At 43.7% G+C, this 18,827-nt stretch overlaps 2 protein-coding genes across 6 annotated transcripts in view; both read right to left on the bottom strand.

Annotated features, from left to right (window-relative positions):
• Window positions 1-3,458: 3,458 nt before the first annotated feature.
• On the bottom strand, window positions 3,459-12,582 carry LOC112253775 (major facilitator superfamily domain-containing protein 6-A-like). Of its 5 annotated transcripts, XM_042324085.1 has the most exons (12): window positions 12,290-12,579; window positions 10,316-11,628; window positions 10,088-10,158; window positions 9,804-9,858; window positions 9,340-9,668; window positions 8,554-8,651; window positions 5,665-5,826; window positions 5,284-5,382; window positions 4,994-5,079; window positions 4,647-4,847; window positions 4,297-4,300; window positions 3,459-4,088 (listed from the first exon to the last, which is right to left on the bottom strand). In XM_042324085.1, exons 2-12 carry the CDS (start codon window positions 11,624-11,626, stop codon window positions 4,078-4,080), a joined length of 2,427 nt encoding a protein of 808 aa, XP_042180019.1. In that variant the 5' UTR covers window positions 11,627-11,628; window positions 12,290-12,579; the 3' UTR covers window positions 3,459-4,077. The 5 variants fall into 5 exon arrangements, 4 of the variants coding, with proteins under 4 accessions (XP_042180019.1, XP_042180018.1, XP_042180021.1 ...); XM_042324084.1 differs by lacking the exon at window positions 4,297-4,300 and having other exon boundaries at window positions 12,290-12,577; XM_042324086.1 differs by lacking the exons at window positions 3,459-4,088; window positions 4,297-4,300 and having other exon boundaries at window positions 4,663-4,815; window positions 12,290-12,580.
• A 231-nt stretch (window positions 12,583-12,813) lies between these two features.
• Window positions 12,814-18,827, bottom strand: part of LOC112253774 (insulin-like growth factor-binding protein complex acid labile subunit) — a 28,301-nt gene continuing 22,287 nt past the window's right edge. Inside the window, exons 2-6 of the mRNA XM_024425754.1 lie at window positions 17,499-17,940; window positions 14,788-14,927; window positions 14,145-14,488; window positions 13,807-13,966; window positions 12,814-13,676 (exon numbers count right to left, since the gene is read on the bottom strand). Of these exons, the coding sequence (XP_024281522.1) occupies window positions 13,104-13,676; window positions 13,807-13,966; window positions 14,145-14,473 (1,062 nt within the window). The 5' untranslated portion in view covers window positions 14,474-14,488; window positions 14,788-14,927; window positions 17,499-17,940 and the 3' untranslated portion in view covers window positions 12,814-13,103. The remainder of the gene's footprint in view (window positions 13,677-13,806; window positions 13,967-14,144; window positions 14,489-14,787; window positions 14,928-17,498; window positions 17,941-18,827) is intronic.

Genomic DNA, 18,827 nt, shown 5'->3' on the forward strand with positions numbered 1-18,827 from the left:
CACACACACACACACACACACACACACACACACACACACACACACACACTCCCTCCGAGTACACCCAGGTCGCAATTGTAAAAGAGAACTTGTTCTCAACTCGCTTACCTGGTTAAACAAAGGTGAAATAAAATGTAAATAAATAAACACCCGGCATTGCTGCCACACACCCTGTTACATGGCTACATATAGGCTATATATGTTTTCCATTGAATATGTCCACTTTTAGAGATGAGATAACATATATATTTTCCATTTGCCTCAAATCGTTTCATCGGTACTGTATTTCAGATTTCTAATAGTGCTCTTTTTAAAAGTGTTCTGTACATCTTCACTGTTGTACCAATTACAAACACGTTTCACCGACACCCACGCGCGTGTGCGCTTGTCAGCCCCTCGCCTTACCCTGTGATACCACCCCCACACACACACCAGAGAAAGCTTCCTGGTCTCAAAATGGTTAAGATGAAGGACATGAATATCACATCAATTAGAATATAATAAATGTAATATTTACAGACATGAGCACTTATGCAGGTGTTATGACACATTATGCATTAAACACTATTAAACTATAAATGTGAATAGTTGACTTTCATAGTTTTGTTAGTAAGTGAAAAATTGACATTTTGTAGGCAAACCCTAAACAGTATGTAACGTATAGCCCATTACTTTGTGTTGTTGTGTCCCGATGCCATGAGCATCTTACGTCTGAGTGAACATGTGTCTGCGAGCTAAGTGTGGGTGGAAGTGTGTGTGTGGGCGGCAGTGTGTGCTGTGTATGTGGGCGGAAGTGTGTGTGTGTGTGTGGGCGGAAGTGTGTGTGTGTGTGTGTGGGAGGAAGTGTGTGTGTGTGTGTGGGTGCGGGTTGAGATAAGTACTACAATCTTAGAACTGATGAGGTAGTAGTATTACTATAAGCTTGACGCCATTTTTAGATCAACGTCACTATGTTGGTTGTGCATCTATATGTTCATAAATGCAGTAGCTGAACATTCAGTGAATCCCCCCCCCAGTAAATAGTGGTCTGTCCATACAAAACAGATACATCGAACTAGTACCTAATGACAAACACAGAGGCAGGCTAGGATGATCGGTCCACACTCAGGGTCCGTAGTGGGCTTCTCAGAGTCATAATGAATGGAGGTTACATTCCTAAACCCCGGGGGGTTTTTACCCATGTGGGTGGGCCTACGATCACGCAGGTTCCAGAGACCTCCTCACCGCCCACCGCCTAGCCCAGCTAATGTGTGTCAAATTATCTTCCAATGTACTCACTCACTCACTCACTTATTCCCATCACGACTGGGCTGGCTCATAGGGCAGCAACAAAGGCTCTCCACTTCTGCCGGTCTTCGGCCATCTTCCCCACTGTGCACCAGCCCTGATGGTGTTGGAGCTCAATCTGCTAACGCAGGGGATATATCACCTCACATATATCACCTCACACAGATGCCAAGTCTAGACTCGTGCTCTTAAATGACGGTTTAATATGATCATTTATTTCAGAGACATTGTATTGTATCCTCAGTCTATCAAAGATAACCCGGTTCCCTTTATAAAAAACGAGTAGAACTGATGAAACAAACTATGCAAACAAGAAAAGGAGTAAAACTAATGTTGGTGTTCTCTTTGAAGCGAAAGCCAGACAATTTTGCATGATTATTGCCGTTAAGTTTTTGATCTCAACCCAACAGGCATGAAAAACAACAGCAGACGCTAGGGATTAGGATCCCCCCCACTCACACGCCCACCTGCAAATCAAGTCCCTGACTCAGTCACAAAACCTCAGCAACATAGTTTGCCTCACATGTACTTTACTTTACAGTACTTATCATATAAACAGACTCATCCAAAGGGATGAGTCTGTTTATCTCTCTCTGCACTTGACAAGAAACTGTCATACCAATTATTTAAGTGCGGAAATGTTAAATCGACTGCTTAGACCTCAGTGAACCACTACTTAGGCCTAAATGGCTGTGGGCTGGGGAGTCGTTCTACTCCTCAACACTGTCCTTGCTCCTTGGATGCTACGGCTTTGCTGCCCAACCGGGTATTGGGGTGGGAGTAACCATGGCTCTGAGCTCCCCTGGTGTGCCTCCTGCAGGCTAAGGCTGGGGCTGGTGTGGGCTGTGGGCTAGTGGCTGGCCCTGTGGGCGTCATGTATGGTTGTATTGATGACGGTAGAGACAAAAGCCTCTCACTGTGTCACACGGGGCACTTTTTCTCACTCTGCAGGACATCCCGGGTCATGCTTAGTAGGGCACACAGCCACCGCAGCAAAACTGTTTGCAATGGAAAGCGACAATCTGAGCTCTAATTTGACACATACAGGTAGTAGGCCGAGGCTACCACTTTCACTGTTTTAAAAACGTTTTCCACCAACTTAGCAATATGACCCTGGTGACTGTATATCCTGGACTGTTCCTAAAAGATCACGCAGGCCTACACCATATCACACCTATCATTCTAATGATCAGCATGATTATTACCATGTGCAGCTATTTCATCAGTGCACCACTGTCAGTGTACAGTGGTGTAAATAAAAGGATGCTGCTACAGTACTACAACAGTCCCATGATGCCCTGCTGAACATGGCAGCTGTTTGGTCCCATCATGTCCTAGCATGTTGGAGTGTCCACACCGCAGGCATAAATAGGACCAGTTCATGACTCAACACTTTCAGCAAGGCCAAACGTACCCACAAGGCATCGCAGCGGAACTAATGTATGTGCGAGTCCGTGTGGTCAAGAGTAAACAAAAATTATACTGGTGTTTGCGTCAATAAGATCGTTGAGGAACATGGGAATGTCATCATTTTTTATTAGACTTTCAAATGAACTGATTCATAAAGTACTTTCAAATGAACTGATTCATGGAGTGCAGCTGATGGAGAAACCTTAAGGTAAAATTAAAAAATGATTAATTCCTTAGATGTAGACAACAGGCTTAACAATATTGGATAAGACAGCTGCCACGGTCAGTCTTGTCTCTTGAGACTGTTATAGTAGAATCACTTTATATAAAGTACACCTAATAAGGATAATGAAGGACATTAATTGCTGTGTTCAAAACAAAGACGATTCGGGGGAAACAAGTCCAATAATTAAATCTTTTTTTTTTTTTTCCATCTTCAACATCAATATTAGCTTATATTTTCTGCCGAGACAAGGGATGTTGCAGATGGCATTGTGGTGTAGTTTCTGAAGAAAACACTATTACTGTCCTCCCACACACTCCCATCAGCAGCAACAGCAAGCACACCCTGACCTGAACACACACACACACACACACACACACACACACACACACACACACACACACACACACACACACACACACACTTAGGGTTAGTACTTCAATACTGTACACTACTGCCACCAAGTGTCTCCTCTTAGGATTTTAAAAACATGCCGGAAATAGACAGCCATAATATAATTGAGACACCAGAAAAGCAGTGAAAGTTAATGATTTATCTACAAATACATTTTTATTGTCTATACACATATCATTTCATCCCAAGAGTCATAATAATAACATGATTGTCAGAAGCACGTGCAGGAAGACACAGAGGAAATAAATACATTACATTCTAGAAGGCAACAATCCCTTTGGACCCTTTCTAGATCAAATTCTATTTACACAATGCCAGATCACACACACACACACACACACACACAGAAAGCTTATCACTCAGTACTTTTTACAGCACACAGTCATCGATGTGGAGTAGTGCTCACTGCTCCTTACCCCTTCCCTAATGTACATGTCGCAGGAACCAAAGGAGACACGCGAGTGAATGTAAGTACCGTCTCGAAACTCAACTCAAGCCTTTAATCTATTGCCGGAAAGAGTTTTGTACTAGACAGTTGATGTGAAGCCTCAAAGTTACCAGGTGAAAAAGGCAGGCTGCTCCACAGAGTTCCCCTAGTCTGGTATGGGAGAGGGCTGGGATTCGGGGTGCTCTGCGGAGTGGGCCTTGCTAGGTATGCTGCCTGGGGGAACCGTTATGGTGGTGTGGTGACTTCTGTTGCTCTGTGTTCAGTCTCCACTGCCTTGTATTCAGAAGAGTTCTGATCATTTTGCTCCTGGCAACAGACAAGATAATATAACGTCATTGGCTAGTCAATCACGACAAAATGTTGTGGATACACTAAAGATATAACCAAACCATGCACTAAACTAGTAAACCAAACACGGGCACATAGGACATTTGACCACATTCACCACCGCATGTCACAAATACAGTGTGGAATTCACCTCTACAGTGCACACAAAGAGCAAACACAGTCTCACCTTTCTTTAGTTCACATGAAGGCGTGGGGAGAAATCGTTCACATATTGTCACTGTTAATCATACGATATAAAAAATAAATCCCATTGAAGTCAAATATTTAAAAGGTTATAAAAAAAAAAGAAAGAAGAAAAGAACATAAATTGGGCTTGAAATTCTTAAACTTTGGATTCGCCACATCTGAGGACAAGAGTTCTCATTGAGATTTGACACATCTGAGGACAAGAGTTCTCATTGAGATTTGACACATCTGAGGACAAGAGTTCTCATTGAGATTTGACACATCTGAGGACAAGAGTTCTCATTGAGATTTGACACATCTTTATAAGATGACTATCGTCCATCATCCTACCTGCAGTGGCTGTGTCTCTGAGGGTAGACTACTCTTGGCCATGCAGTACATCTCTCTGATCTGGCAGACAGCGAAGGCTATGGTGACCCAGGGGGATCCACTCAGCACCCAGGCCGGTCTGTTAACATCCTCCTGCTCCTCCTGGTGCTTGGTCTTCTTAGCCGGGGGACTAGGGTTAGAGAGGGGCACCATCACACCCACCTGGCAGTAGTAGTAGTAGTAGTAGTAGTAGTAGTAGTAGTAGTAGTAATTAGTAGTAGTAGTAGTACTAATAGTACACGTCATTGTCCCACAATGGGAAATTGGTTTGCTGAAAGAAGCAGTACAACAATTTGGAGAGTTCTGACCTGGTTCTGGTTCTGCATCAAGTCTATGGTAGCGATGGGAACTGGACTGGAAGGAACCGGAATGTTCTCTGCTGGCATCCTGTCCTCTATTGAGGGGAATACAATTTAGGTTATTTGTGTATGGTACACTGTTAAAAATACAGGTGGTTTGCAGTTCTATAAATATTTTGTTTTTAGTGCAATATATGAAGCAATCCACTAATCCATTCTATACAGAACAAATTCCTCGAACAGTGCAGGGTCTGTAAAAAAAAAAAAAAAATGAACTGAGGTGCTCTCCCCTCCCTCACCCTTTTCCTCGTTCTGTCCGGTCAGACATTGAATGAAGGAGAAGATGAGGAGTATCACCAGGGAAGCCATTCCAATCCCTCTGAACGTCTCTGCAGCTCCTGGAAAAAGACATGCACTTTACAGACACAGAAAAATCACAACGGTTACACTTCATGTTAAAGGTGTCATTTAACAGGGTTATGAAAGGGTTTTATACATCGTTTATAGACCGTTGATTATTAGTGGGCATGTATGTAGTTCATAACTGTGTAATAAATAGTATAACTCATTGGTTCTCAAAATCATGTTCTATTATAAAAACACGGCTGTATGTCAAGAGTTGCTACATTTCACGACTCAAATGGGACTGTCAAAAGGGGCCGTTGTTGTCGCAGCCGTACCAAAATAGTTGACGAAGACTCCCCCCACCATGGCCCCACAGCCCCGTCCCAGCCCCAGGTGTAGACCCTGGAGGATACCCTGGGCAGAGGTCCTCAGAGCTGGGGGCACCGCGGCACTCAGGTAGGAGATACAGGCTGCCCAAACGGACGCATGGGTCACACCTACAGTACAAAGAGACAGACAGAAAGACAGACAAAACAAAAAGGTTAGAAAAGTGAAATACTGTGTGTGGCTCAGTTGGTAGAGCATGGCGCTTACAAAGCCAGGGTTGTAGGTTTGATTCCCATGGGGAACAGTACGAAAAAGTACAAAAATCTATGCACTCACGACTGTAAGTAACTCTGCATAAGAGCGTCTGCTGAATTAGTATAATGTCAATGATGCCAGAGGACAAGCATTGATGGAGGTGTTAAACATTACACAGCGTATAAGGATAAAAATGCTTCTTCAAAGTAGGGGCGGCAGGTAGCCTAGCAGTTAAGAGTGTTGGGCCAGTAACCGAAAGGTCGCTGGTTTGAATCCCTGAGCCGACTAGGTGAAAAAATTTGTTGATGTGCTCTTGAGCAAGGCCCTCAACCCTAATTTCTCCTGTAAGTCACTCTGCATAAGAGTGTCTGCTAAAGGACAAAAAAAAACAACGTAAAATGTTATACATTATTTCAATAATAACGTCATATAGAAGAAAAAGCAGTCTGTCTTGTATTATTAGCGCCAATTGGGAAAACAATCTAACAGGAAACCTCGCCTCTCTTTTATTTAAGTCCTATAGACAAGGAAGTGTTGACACTTAGACTTCCATTCATCATTCGTCAGGCAGACGGACTTCTCATTCCGTGACCACAGATTCAAGACGTCGGATAGATATATACACACATCCTTACGCTGAAGTAACGGGGTGGTCATCTAACACTCCTCTAAGACAGAGTTCAGGAAGAAGCTATAGCACCAAAGCAAACAGTGCCTCTCACTAATGACTAGTAATAATGAGATCATTCTTATGTATTGAGTTTTTACTAGAAAAATTGTCATGAGGCGTAGGCCTATAAGACATTTTATCCACCACCGTTCAAAACACAACGCCATAGTTAAATTCCTTGCAAGAATCATGGGTGAGTACATTCACTATACAATACGGGGCCTCTGTCCTAGAGCAGGGGTTGGCAACAGGCTTTCTTTTTTGGCCCCCCAAAGTTTTTAGTAAAAAAAATACAAATAATCATCATATACACTACATGACCAAAAGTATGTGGACACATGCTCGTCGAACATCCCATTCCAAAATCACGGCCATTAATATGGAGTTGGTTCCCCTTTTGCTGCTATAACAGCCTCCACTCTTCTGGGAAGGCTTTCCACTAGATGTTGGAACATTGCTGTGGGGGCTTGCTTCCATTCAGCTACAAGAGCATTACTGAGGTCGGTCACTGGTGTTGGACGATTAGGCCTGGCTCGCAGTCGGCGTTCCAATTCATCCCAAAGGTGTTTGATGGGGTTGAGGTCAGGGTTCTGTGCAGGCCAGTCAAATTCTTCCACACCGATCTCGACAAACCATTTCTGTAATGGACCTTGCTTTGTACACGGGGGCATTGTCATGCTGAAACAGGAAAGGGCCTTTCCCAAACTGTTGCCACAAAGTTGGAAGCACAGAATCATCTAGAATGTCATTGTATCCTGTATCCTCGGGATCACTGGGGATCCCGAGTGGCGCAGTGGTCTAAGGCACTGCATCACAATGCTAGGTGTACCACTAGAGATTCTGGGTTCGAGTCCAGGCTCTGTCACAGCCGTCCGCGACCGGGAGCCGTAGCAACTCCTGTGGCAGGTCAGGCACAGTGCATGCTGTACAGTGTTTCCCCCGACACATTGGTGCGGCTGACTTCCGGGTGGGCATTGTGTCAAGAAGCAGTGCGGCTTGGTTGGGTTGTGTTTTGGAGGACACACGAGTCTCGACCTTCGTCTCTCCCAAGTCGGTATGGGAGTTGCAGCGATGAGACAAGAATGTAACTACCAATTGGATACCACGAAATTGGGGAGAAAAAGAGGTTATAAAAAATATTTCCCTTCACTGGAACTAAGGGGCCTAGCCCGAACCATGAAACACAACCCCAGACTATTATTCCTCCTCCACCAAACTTTACAGTGGGTACTTTGCATAGTAGTTTTGGGTTAAAAAAAAGAGTGTAAATTCACCAGGAATTCATCTAAAAATGTGTTTAATTTAGGAAGTCTGTTTGTACACCAAAAAAATATATAATACATGATTGTGTCTCAAAATACAATCTCTTTTTGGGCTTAGTTGTGGTCAATTTGCAGTGTACAAATTATAATTATTTTCTGGGCCCCGACCATTCTCTTCGACAAAAATCAGCCCACTCTGGATCTAGTTGCCTACCTCTGTCCTATTTGGTTATTTTGTACCCAAGGTGTCTGAAAGAGGGAGTGGAACAATATTATTCTCCTGTCCAGTGTTTGACAAGACCCATCCAACCTGCTCTTAAATAATCTTTCACCTGTAACCACAGAAAGACAAACAGGGGTAACATGGTGCCTATTCACTAGTCATATGACATTACCAGGATATCCTTATTCAATTTCCTTTTGTCGATACTGTCTTTTAATATGACCGTATTTGATGTGATACTGTAATGTCCTTTTCCCTTAAAATCAATATTAACATTCCTTTAAGTTATATCTTATCCTGTTCTTGTTTCGTTGGCATGGAAAAAGGTGTTTTAAAAGGCAGCGACTGCTTGAAATAACAGAGATTCCCATCCTAAGATGTACTTTACTGAGGCTCTACAGCCCTTAACAACGGACTCAAATTTGAACCTTTCCTCGGTCAGGTGTCAACAGGAAGTAACGTCAATATCGGACCTGCTCTCTCTTACCTTGCAAGACCTCCATAGGCAGAACTATCCATGCATTCTCCAAGTAAGAAATGTACAGGTAGCGTGCTGTGTTACATGCCAAGCCAATGTACAAGACCCTAAGTTAGGAAAACAGGGAGGAAAGAAAGAAATTAGTGATGAGATTTTCAGAGGTTAGGTACTCCGAGCAAAAGTTATTAAGAGGAAGCAAACAGATCAGCGTCTTTTGTCGTGTTAATTATCTCAGGTCCAAAGAGATGCCCTACTAGGCATAGTTAGTATGACTCTTTGCGTACAGTGCCCATTGAACTGGTGAGGCAAAAAGCAGTGGCACAAATTCCTCTTGAGACCTTTGCACTAATAGGTAACTGCATTACTTGCCGGGTTATAACCACCCAAAATGTTAAGAGAAGAATGTTTGTGCGTCAAAATGACATAGGTCACACAGAGCTGATAGAGTGACGGCCCTCTCTCCTTAAACATAACACCACACTCTCAAATGTCCCTGCTCTGTGCTAGGTCTGTCTGTCTGACTATAGTATACGCTGACTATAGTATAGGTCTGTGTGACGTTCAAGCAAGAGGCACTCTAAATGAACACGATTTACATGCAGCATGTCTAGCTGAGGTGAAACGGGATAGAAAATGTGGAAATCCTCACTTTCAGAAAATACTGTGTGCTTTGGTTGTTGTTGTTGCTGCTGCTGTTTCTGGTAAAAGATTTGGCTAAAAGATATGGATAATGCGATATCCCTTCCTCCACCACCCTCCCCAAAACAACAACAACAACAACAACCCCATCCTTACCTGATGTGTCCCACCAGCTCAATAAACTTATGACTGGTGAAGTAAGCAGCCAGCTCAGACACATGACTCAAAACCGAACACACACCAAACAGCGTGGTGGTCCCCTTCAGGTCCTCTAGATGCCAATACAGGAAGGTGAACACAAAGCCGTAACCGAAGCCCATGAACCAGGCGACGAATAGCACCGTGCTGTACTGAACACTACAGAACAGCCTGAGGAGGTCACTGTAGTGGAAAGGCTGTTCGGGGATGGTGGACTCTGGGGTGATGGGGGTCTGGTCCGAGGTGGAGCTCTCGCTCCCCTCTGGAGATGCCACGTTCCCGCCTACCTGTGTGAGAAAAATGAAGGTGTAAAACAAATAATAATAATAAAAAGATTCTATTTAAAGCAGTATTTACTACTGCTAAATAAATTCGAAAGACTATTCCACTTAGTGTGAGTTTTAATTTTCCAGTTGATTTACCTGTGGTATCTCTACCTTCTGGGGCCTCTGAGGCAACTCCTGTCTGTAGTCCCCACTGTCAAATCAAATCAAACTTCATTTAAAAGATCATTTAAAACCACCACACATTTACAGTAAAATAATCAAATGAAAGATATTAAAAACAAACAGCAATTGTATAAAATAGACGAATAAAAGTACATAAAACAAAAAGTAAGTCTAAAATAACAATACAATCATTGATTTAAGGCAAAGCTAAAAGGGTAGGGTTTCAAACATAATTTAATTGTGTCTGCCCCTATTACCTGTCGAAGTAGAATTGTGTTGCTACCACCAGGGCCAGGCCCATCATCACTCCAAACACTATGAAGGCCACCTGGACAAGGAATGAAAGAAAGAGAGAATGAGTGAATATATGAATGAGTGAACAACTGAACAAATTTAATTAACTCCGTTTGTATTTACGCATCAACTATGTTGCCCTTAGCGACCCATTGCTTATTATTTGTCACATGTTCAATGTCATACATTACCTGGTAGTTCTTATACTCGGGCAGGATACAGCCGACCACGCCGTCGATGAGCAGCGTAAGGTGGGTGTGGTCTATCCAGATACCCACTAGCAGCATGGTCACGCCCCAGCCAAGGGACCCCCACATTCTCTGCAGGCCGTAGCGGTCCCGGTGCTTCCCCAGGTACTGTAACGTCACCGTGTCCACAATGGTGACTGCCGGCGTGCTGAAGAACTCCCCCACGATGATGACCAAGAGGATTAGGAGAAAGATGCTCTCTACCTGATCCTCGTTGTACTCAATGATGTACTCTCTGGGTTGGGTGGGGGCAGGGGTAGTGGTTGCCATAGTTGTTGAAGTAGTATTTGGTGTAGCTTGAGTGGTATTGCCCTGCTCGTGAGGCACCAATTTGGAATGTGTGGTGGGGGCATGGTTAGGGGCAAGGGTGGGGGTTTTAGTGGTCAGTGGCATAGTTGTGGTATTCAGTAAAAGCTGAGTGGTATTGGCTTGCTCATTAGGCACCACTCTGGGTTGGGCATGGGTGGGGGTGTAAGTGGTTGTTGCCGTGGCATTGTTCGGCTCGTAAGACACCCCTGTGGATTGGGTGGTATTGCTATCAGCACCTCTTCTATGCCTGCGGCGTACACTATAGCCAGAATCACGGCCATTCAAAACAAAAAGGAAGCTAGGAAAGTAACTTCGAAACAAATCCCGACGACTTCTCCTCGTGTGATTGGTGGAAACGTCCGGTAGCGAGCCGTTAATTGGTATCATTGTCGTCAAGGGGAGTATTGGTGGAGCCACAGTGGTGATGTCCACCTTCTCCTTACAGACCATGGCAGCTGGTTTGACAAAGCCGATGCCACAGTTGAACACCAACCAACACAGCACAGAGAACAGCAACAATGGCTTCCCTTTCTTAAAACGATCGGCCACCACTCCCCAGAATGGCGCACTGCAGAACTCTATAAAGTACCGGATCCCAACCAACAGTCCACTACGGCTTGGCGACATCCCGAGCTGCTTGTAGTAGACGGCTAGGAGTGGGTGCAGGGAACCGTATGCTGCATAGAAGAAGAAGTAGAAGATCTTGGAGATGAGGAGCTGGGAGTTGACTCGAAGGCACATCCTCTCAAAGCAGCCTAGGTCTTTCAGTGGCGAGGCCATGGGTGTCTCTGGAGCAGACTGTGTGTCTGATGCTGCAGCAGACACTGGCTCTCGGTCGGTCTGCAGCTCCAGGGAAAGAGTGTTGAAGGGTTCGTCCAGGACGTACTTCCTCTTCTGGTCCTCTTCGTCGTCCGATAGGATTAGCACTTTGTCGTCCGCAGCCATCTCTGGAAGGCAGGAAGTTAGATTCATGTTTACTGGAACCTAAACAGTAGGCTACATTGATTATCATAAGCATACAGTCTATGTGTAGAAATATTGATGTTACGCATATTGATGTTACACAGGGAACGGAAACCACTTGTTACTTACCTACTTCATGTACTTGATGTGATGGTTAACAATATGCATAGTAAAGTTTGCTTAACTAATATATATATATATATATATATATATATTTGTTTTCGTGATTACAACACAAAGCATATTGAAACACTATGCTATACAGTAAATATGTTTAGCATAGAATTGGCTACAATAAATGTTAGGCTTCAACAAGTTGCACAAGTGGTGTAACAAATATAGTAACATTGTTACAGCCTAATAACTCATGTTGATCGTGAGTGGGAATGTCATATCAGAAGAACTGGTGAAACCGGTGAAAAAATACATTTCACCGTCCAATGCGGAAGTGTAAACGAAATGCATGTTGCACTGTCAAATAACACTTCACACCAAATTGAAGAAATAAAAGTACGTTTACTTTAAACAGTGCTGAACAGCGCACTTAAATCATACTATTGTAGATACGCAATCAAATAAAATAAAACGACAGTTTCTCTTTAAATTGGAAATGAGCTTGGACGCCGATGATCTCATCAATCTTACCTGCAAAAGTCCCCGGTCCGCGTTCCTATTCTTTCAACCTTGACTACGCAGGTTCGGCGGTGGCAGTTGTGTCTCCCCGTCTGAAATCGAAAGCTTTCTGCATTGCCTACAATGCAGCTTATTCCGTCGTTATCCTATGCATCCATGATACCGATGATATACCATAAGTAATATCCTTAATAAACACATCCTAGTTCAGGCCATTTCGCTTAGACTGGAACTCCGAACTCGATTCGCCCAGACGATGGGCCTCGTGTGACGCCTCTGCTATCTGTTAAAGCGAACCCAACCTCCCAAATAGTGTCCCCGCTGCCCGTCAACATACACCAACTACTACTGTAAATGCATTAAGAGCATGTTTATAACGAAGTGTGAAGGCAAGATGTGCAATTGTTATTGTTTCTAATATATATATGTATATATATATATATATATATATATATATATATATATATATATATATATAATGTATATTTCTTACATCATAAAGGAAATGGATAGAGTACAATGCGGCTAGTGAACATTTCAATCGCGTTGAATTTATTATTTTTCACACCGTTACTATTGTTCATATTGTATTTCAAAGTATCTAATAGAACACTACAAATTCTGGTATTATTACAAATGCAAAACCTGTACATATTGAGTAATTGATTAATGCATTTGTGTACAATAAATACTTGGTGAAATTGTACAATAGCCTACTAAATGCCCTTTAAAATATGACGCTTATAACTGTCTCAGATAGATATTTTCTTTGTGTTTACTGTACAAATGTATTAAAAGGATTGTGTTGCCGAGAAGAAGTCAATCCCTAGTGATCTGAGTCAGACAAGTTGCCCTGCTCCGTCCAATGCTTTCCCCTCTTCTTCTTCTTTCTCTTCCTCTCCGCCATGACGATGGCCCCCAACACTGTTATCATCACAGTGATCGTGATAATCAGCACAATAACCACCTCGGCGATACACAGCTCCGTATCCACATCCATCAACCTGTAGTTCGCTAGTTCTGTCGGAGCATTACAGCTAAGATTATAGTAATCATCCAAGAACAGCCTTTGAACACTTCTAAGTTTGTGGAACACTTTCTGCAGGTCACAATTGCAGTTCCAGGGGTTTCCTTCCAACAGGATATGGGTACTGTAGGTGTGGATGCTTAGGAAGGTCTTGAAGTAGATGGTGCTCATCTGGTTGTGGGCCAGGTTGAGCAGGGCCAGGGAGGTCATGGGTGTGAAGACACCCTCTTGGGTCTTGTTGATCTGGTTCCCCTGCAGGTTGAGGACCTCCAGGGACTTCAGCATGGAGAACACCCCATTGTTCAGGGAGACGAGATGGTTGCCCTCCAGGTGGAGCTGCCGCAAGGTGGACATGGAGCCAAAGGACCTCACCTGGATGGAATAGAACAGAATAAAATAAAACACAATACAATATAGTAAAATACAACGGAATAGAATTGAATTGTATAAGTCCTGTATCACTTTATTTGATGTTGATCAACAAAAGTAAAAACGACCTCACCTGGATGTTATGGATGGCGTTGCCAGTAAGGTTGAGCCTCTGTAGGCCATCCAGGTGCATGAAGCTCTTGCTGTGCAGGGTGTGCAGGTGGTTGTGGCTCAGCTGCAGCTCTCTCAGAGCATTCAGGCCCAGGGAGAAGCTCTCGCTCAGGGACGAGATCCTGTTTAATCAATCGATAAATCAATCAATGAATCTATCCAGCCATCCATCAAATTTAATTGACAAAGCCCCTTTGACATGAACAGTTGTCACAAAGTGCTTTACAGTAACCCGGACCAAGACCTCAAAAGAGCAAAGCAAAAACAAGAGCACGGGGGCCAGGAAAAACATCCCACTACCTGTTACAACTCAGGTCCAACTTCTGAAGGAACTCTAGCTGGGTGAAGGCCCCGTCGGCGACAGCGCTGATGTTGTTGTCCTTTATAAGCAGAACCCTCAGTTTGCGTTCCATTCGGAAGGAACTCTTCGGAATAAAGGTTAGAAGGTTCACAGACAGGTCCAGGTGTTCCGTGTAAGGAGGGATGTGGTTGGGCAGTTGGGTAAAGAGGGCGTTAGTGCACGTGGTGAGTTTCAGTTCCTCGTGACAGTCGCAGCCTTTCTCGCACGGGCTGCTGCGAGACTTGGAGTAAACCGCCATCAACAGTAGGAGACTAAAGAAGTACTGCATTTTGGCCCCTTACGCCTGAAAAAACGAGACAGAGAAAGTGTGGTAACGCTTAACATAAAGTTGTTGTACCTGTGTATTAAGGCTGTAAGTACACTAGCAACTGCAGTCTATTTGCATGTTGTTGTGTAGTAATTTCGGAACGGGATTCTAGATAGCGTAATGGAGGTGAGTAAATATAGCCCTGAAAACGTTCAGGAAGTATGCTACCATTTATACAAGTATCCCTGACACAACAGTCTACAACAAAGCATCCAATTTGACCAAATATGGCAATTTGGCCGTAATAAAATAAAGAGAAAACATGAACGCCTTACATGTGTGAGGAGCAGCAGATCTGTCTTTATTCACCCCGCTGTTGTTCTATCAACAAACTGTCTGGTGGAAAACGTACCGAGGGAACCAGATGGCCCTCAGAACGCAGACAGAAGGGTGGCCTTATTGTTCAGGGCTGTTGCTGTTGAGAGAGAGAGAGAGAGAGAGAGAGAGAGAGTCAATCATTCACATCTCTGATGAGGAGGGGACTGGAGAGGAGAGGAGAGGAGAGGAGAGGAGAGGAGAGGAGAGGAGAGGAGAGGAGAGGAGAGGAGAGGGAGAGGAGAGGAGAGGAGAGGAGAGGAGAGGAGAGGAGAGGAGAGGAGAGGAGAGGAGAGGAGAGGAGAGGAGAGGAGAGGGGGTTTAAAGAGATTGCTTGTGAACTGGGGCAACATCTGAGAATAAGGCGACACTTCCCTCTTTAAAACATGAGTGTGTGGGTTTTGCGATTTAAGGACAGCAGGTGTCTACAGGGGTGGAAGGGAGTGAGATGATCCACGATTTATGTAGCCTAGTTGATGAATCAGATATTTATCTGCTGAACCTGTTGAACTGCAGTGAGACAGATGATAGTAATTCCAACCAAATCCCTAACTTAGTTTCTATCCTTCAACGAATCCATCCACCGATATTAGTCTGACATCTCAGTTTACCCACATAAGCCTTTTCCCGATCACCATGTGAAAGACAGAAATGGTTTCTTCATGGTGGATGCTTGTGGATAGCTAGCTTCTCCTCTACGTATCTGTTGTGTTGTGTAGCTCAGTTAGCAAGTGCATGGAGCTAGCATCCACAATGCTGTGGGTTCAATTCCTGGGTGTATTAAATACACACACAGCCTACTAAAAAGGTATGCATTCCCTGAACTCTAAGTTGCTTTAGATCAGAGTTTCCCAAACTCGGTCCTGGGGCCTCCACTGGGTACATGTTTTGTTTTCCCCCCTGTGCTACACAGCTTATTCAAATAATCAACTCATCATCAAGCTTTGACTATTTGAAATCAGCTGTCACAGTTGCTAGGGAAAAAACCAAGACGTGGACCCAGAGGGGGCCCCAGGACCGAGTTTGGGAGACCCTGTTTTAGATAATAGCGTCTGCTCAGTGGCATACATAATCCAATGACTGTAGATCAGGTGTCTGCTATGAAAGAGAAGTTAGACAGAGTTGTGTAGGGGTTTGAGTTTCATTCTGGCCCCTGGTTTTCCAGCAAGGCCTGACCTGGACATCTGTCTGTGACTGGAAACAAAGTATTGATATTTCAATATAACAGATCTTTAGTCTGCCACACAAATTGTACACTGAACAAAAATATAAACGCAACATGCAACAATTTCTGAGTTACAGTTCATATAAGGAAATCAGTCAATTGAAATAAAATCATTAGGCCCTAATCTATGGATGTCACATGACTGGGAATACAGATATGCATCTGGGGGTTACAAATATCTTTAAAAAAAGTAGGGGTGTGGATCAGAAAACTAGTCAGTTTCTGGTGTGACCACCGTTTGCTGCATGCAGCGCAACACATCTCCTTCGCATAGAGCTGATTAGGAAGTTGATCGTGGCCTGTGGAATGTTGTCGCACTCTTCTTCAATGTCTGTGTGAAGTTTCTGGAGATTGGCGGGAACAGGAAGACGCTGTCATACACGTCGATCCAGAGCATCCCACACATGCTCAATTGGTGACATGTCTGGTGAGTATGCAGTCCATAGAAGAACTAGGACATTTTCAGCTTCCAGGAATTGTGACATGTGACATGGGGCTGTGCATTATCATGCTGAAACATAAGGTGAGGGAGGCGAATGAATGGCACGACAATGGGCCTCAGGATCTCGTCATGGCATTCAAATTGCCATCGATAAAATGCAATCGTGTTTGTTGTCCATAGCTTATGCGTCTTGCAGATGAAGCCAAATGTGGAGGTCCTGGACTGGCGTGGTGACATGTGGTCTGCAGTTGTGTGGCCGGTTGGACGTACTGCCAAATTCTCTATAAAAACATGGGAAATGGCTTATGGTAGAGAAATTAACATTAAATTCTCTGGCAACAGCTCCGGTGGACATTCCTGCATGCCAATTGCACGCTCCCTCAAAACTTGAGACATCTATGGCATTGTGTTGTGTGACAAAACTGCACATTTTAGTGTGGCCTTTTGTTGTCCCCAGCACAAGGTGCACCTGTGTAATAACCATGTTGTTTAATTAGCTTCTTGATATGCCACACCTGTCAGGTGGATGGATTCTCTTGGCTAAGAAATAAGATTTTTGTGCTTATGGAACATTTCTGGGATCTTTTATTTCAGTTCATGAAACATGGGACCAACACTTTACATTTTGTGTATGTATTTTTGTTCACTATACTTATAGAAGACTGACTGGACAGATTATAGATCATATTTAGTTACATGCCTAATGCAAAGTAAGTGTGTGCAATTGATATACATTATTTTAACATTCCATAAAATATATACTTTTTACTAAGTAGTGTACTACCCTAATCGTGTTTGGATATCTTTACTTTTGCAATATTATTTTACCTTATTATCTCACTGAAACAACATCCCATTACTCTAATTTCCCCTATGGCTTTTCTGTTGGTGGATTGACTTCTTTTGCATCAACAATACCTTTTGAATGATGCCAAAAGTCAAACACATAATGTCATGTTTGTGGAGGGAAACAACAGTCAATGTAAAAGATTAATAACACATACCTTTTCCTGCTTGTCCTCTGAACAGTGTTGTACATCCCGTGACATCCAGGGTTTTATCTGTTGTCCACATGTAAGAACAGAGAGAGGGCCGGTACTGGAAGGAGTGCATCGGTAAGCCTCCCCCTTATAAGTCCTATAAACAAAGGATGGTCTCTGTCAGAGCCACAAGACTACAGCTGCAAGAAGGCAACCTCACAGGGGCCAAATCAATGTAAATATCTCTATAAGTAGTCAGCAGCATCAGAAGACTTGTGAATTACTGCAAGAATACCACTGATGAATTTGTCATCCCCGCCCCGGATTACACAGACCGCAGTGATGGTGACGTCACCGTGCTCCACATTGCCCTTGATCTGTCCGAGTGTCCCAGAGTCTCATCTGTCACTGCGGTGTGATGGAACAGGGGTTGTCATGGAGACACCTGTCACCTGCTCCAGCCTAGCTGTGGGATACATGATTGATTAAAGACATGATTTTGGCCAACAGCTGGACCAGTTGGATTGAGAGAACGTCCAATGGAAGCTCACAGGTGCCGGGATGACCTCTCTAGACATTCTATATCATGGTTCTGTAGTAGGATACACCTCTACACACCGTGCTGCCAGACCTGTAGGGACAATGGATGTGTCAGTAGAAATAACGAGTGACCTAAGTGAAATCAACATTCTAACATTAGACCCAGTTATTTCCAATTCCACCCATTCCACAGCCATCTAAAGATGAAAGATAGTGGTGGATGAATGTGTGTAAAAATCTACATTAAATCTACATGGATGCCTGAATCAGATCTTTATTAGAAGCATAACGCAGCCCAGACAAACGGGGGGGGGGCATAAATGGGTTGTGGTGGTTGTGATGTATAATGACTCCTCCTGTGATTCTGTTGTTGACCAGCAGAGGGTAGCAGTCACTCGTTTAAAATCAATACACACCAAGCTATTTTACAGTACCTTCTAGCTTTGAATTTGGTACTGCATGTACCAACTGCTATTGTATTTTTGCTGTCATGTTGATCATGTCAAGTGAAGAGTGTCATGTGGTATTCAGATAGTTTCCTATCCTCATTGTATGCCAGCGCAATGGCACCCTATTCCCTATACAGAGCACTACTTCTGACCAGAGCCCTATGGTCCCCAAACAAAAGTAGTGCAATAGGGGACTCAAGCAATGTTTGGGTCACATTTGATCAGCACATTGAAATACATTAGAACGACTGTCTGAGGACCTCTAGTCCTGCCAATGGTCCTCACATGTCAAGGCTCAGGAGAAAACCCAGATGCAGACAGTTTCGAAGTAACAAACGTTTATTACAGAAACAGGGGGGGGGGG

Source organism: Oncorhynchus tshawytscha, linkage group LG07, assembly GCF_018296145.1.
Source record: "Oncorhynchus tshawytscha isolate Ot180627B linkage group LG07, Otsh_v2.0, whole genome shotgun sequence".
Classification (NCBI taxonomy): domain Eukaryota; kingdom Metazoa; phylum Chordata; class Actinopteri; order Salmoniformes; family Salmonidae; genus Oncorhynchus; species Oncorhynchus tshawytscha.

What these genes read in the sequence shown, in the direction of transcription:
- LOC112253775 (XM_042324084.1), bottom strand. Translation starts at nt 11,626, where the DNA reads ATGGCTGCGGACGACAAAGTGCTAATCCTATCGGACGACGAAGAGGAC. An exon ending in CCGAGTATAAGAACTACCAG is followed by an intron (nt 10,159 to 10,315) that starts GTAATGTATGAC and finishes TTCCTTGTCCAG; the next exon opens with GTGGCCTTCATAGTGTTTGG. An exon ending in AGAAGGTAGAGATACCACAG is followed by an intron (nt 9,669 to 9,803) that starts GTAAATCAACTG and finishes TTTCTCACACAG; the next exon opens with GTAGGCGGGAACGTGGCATC.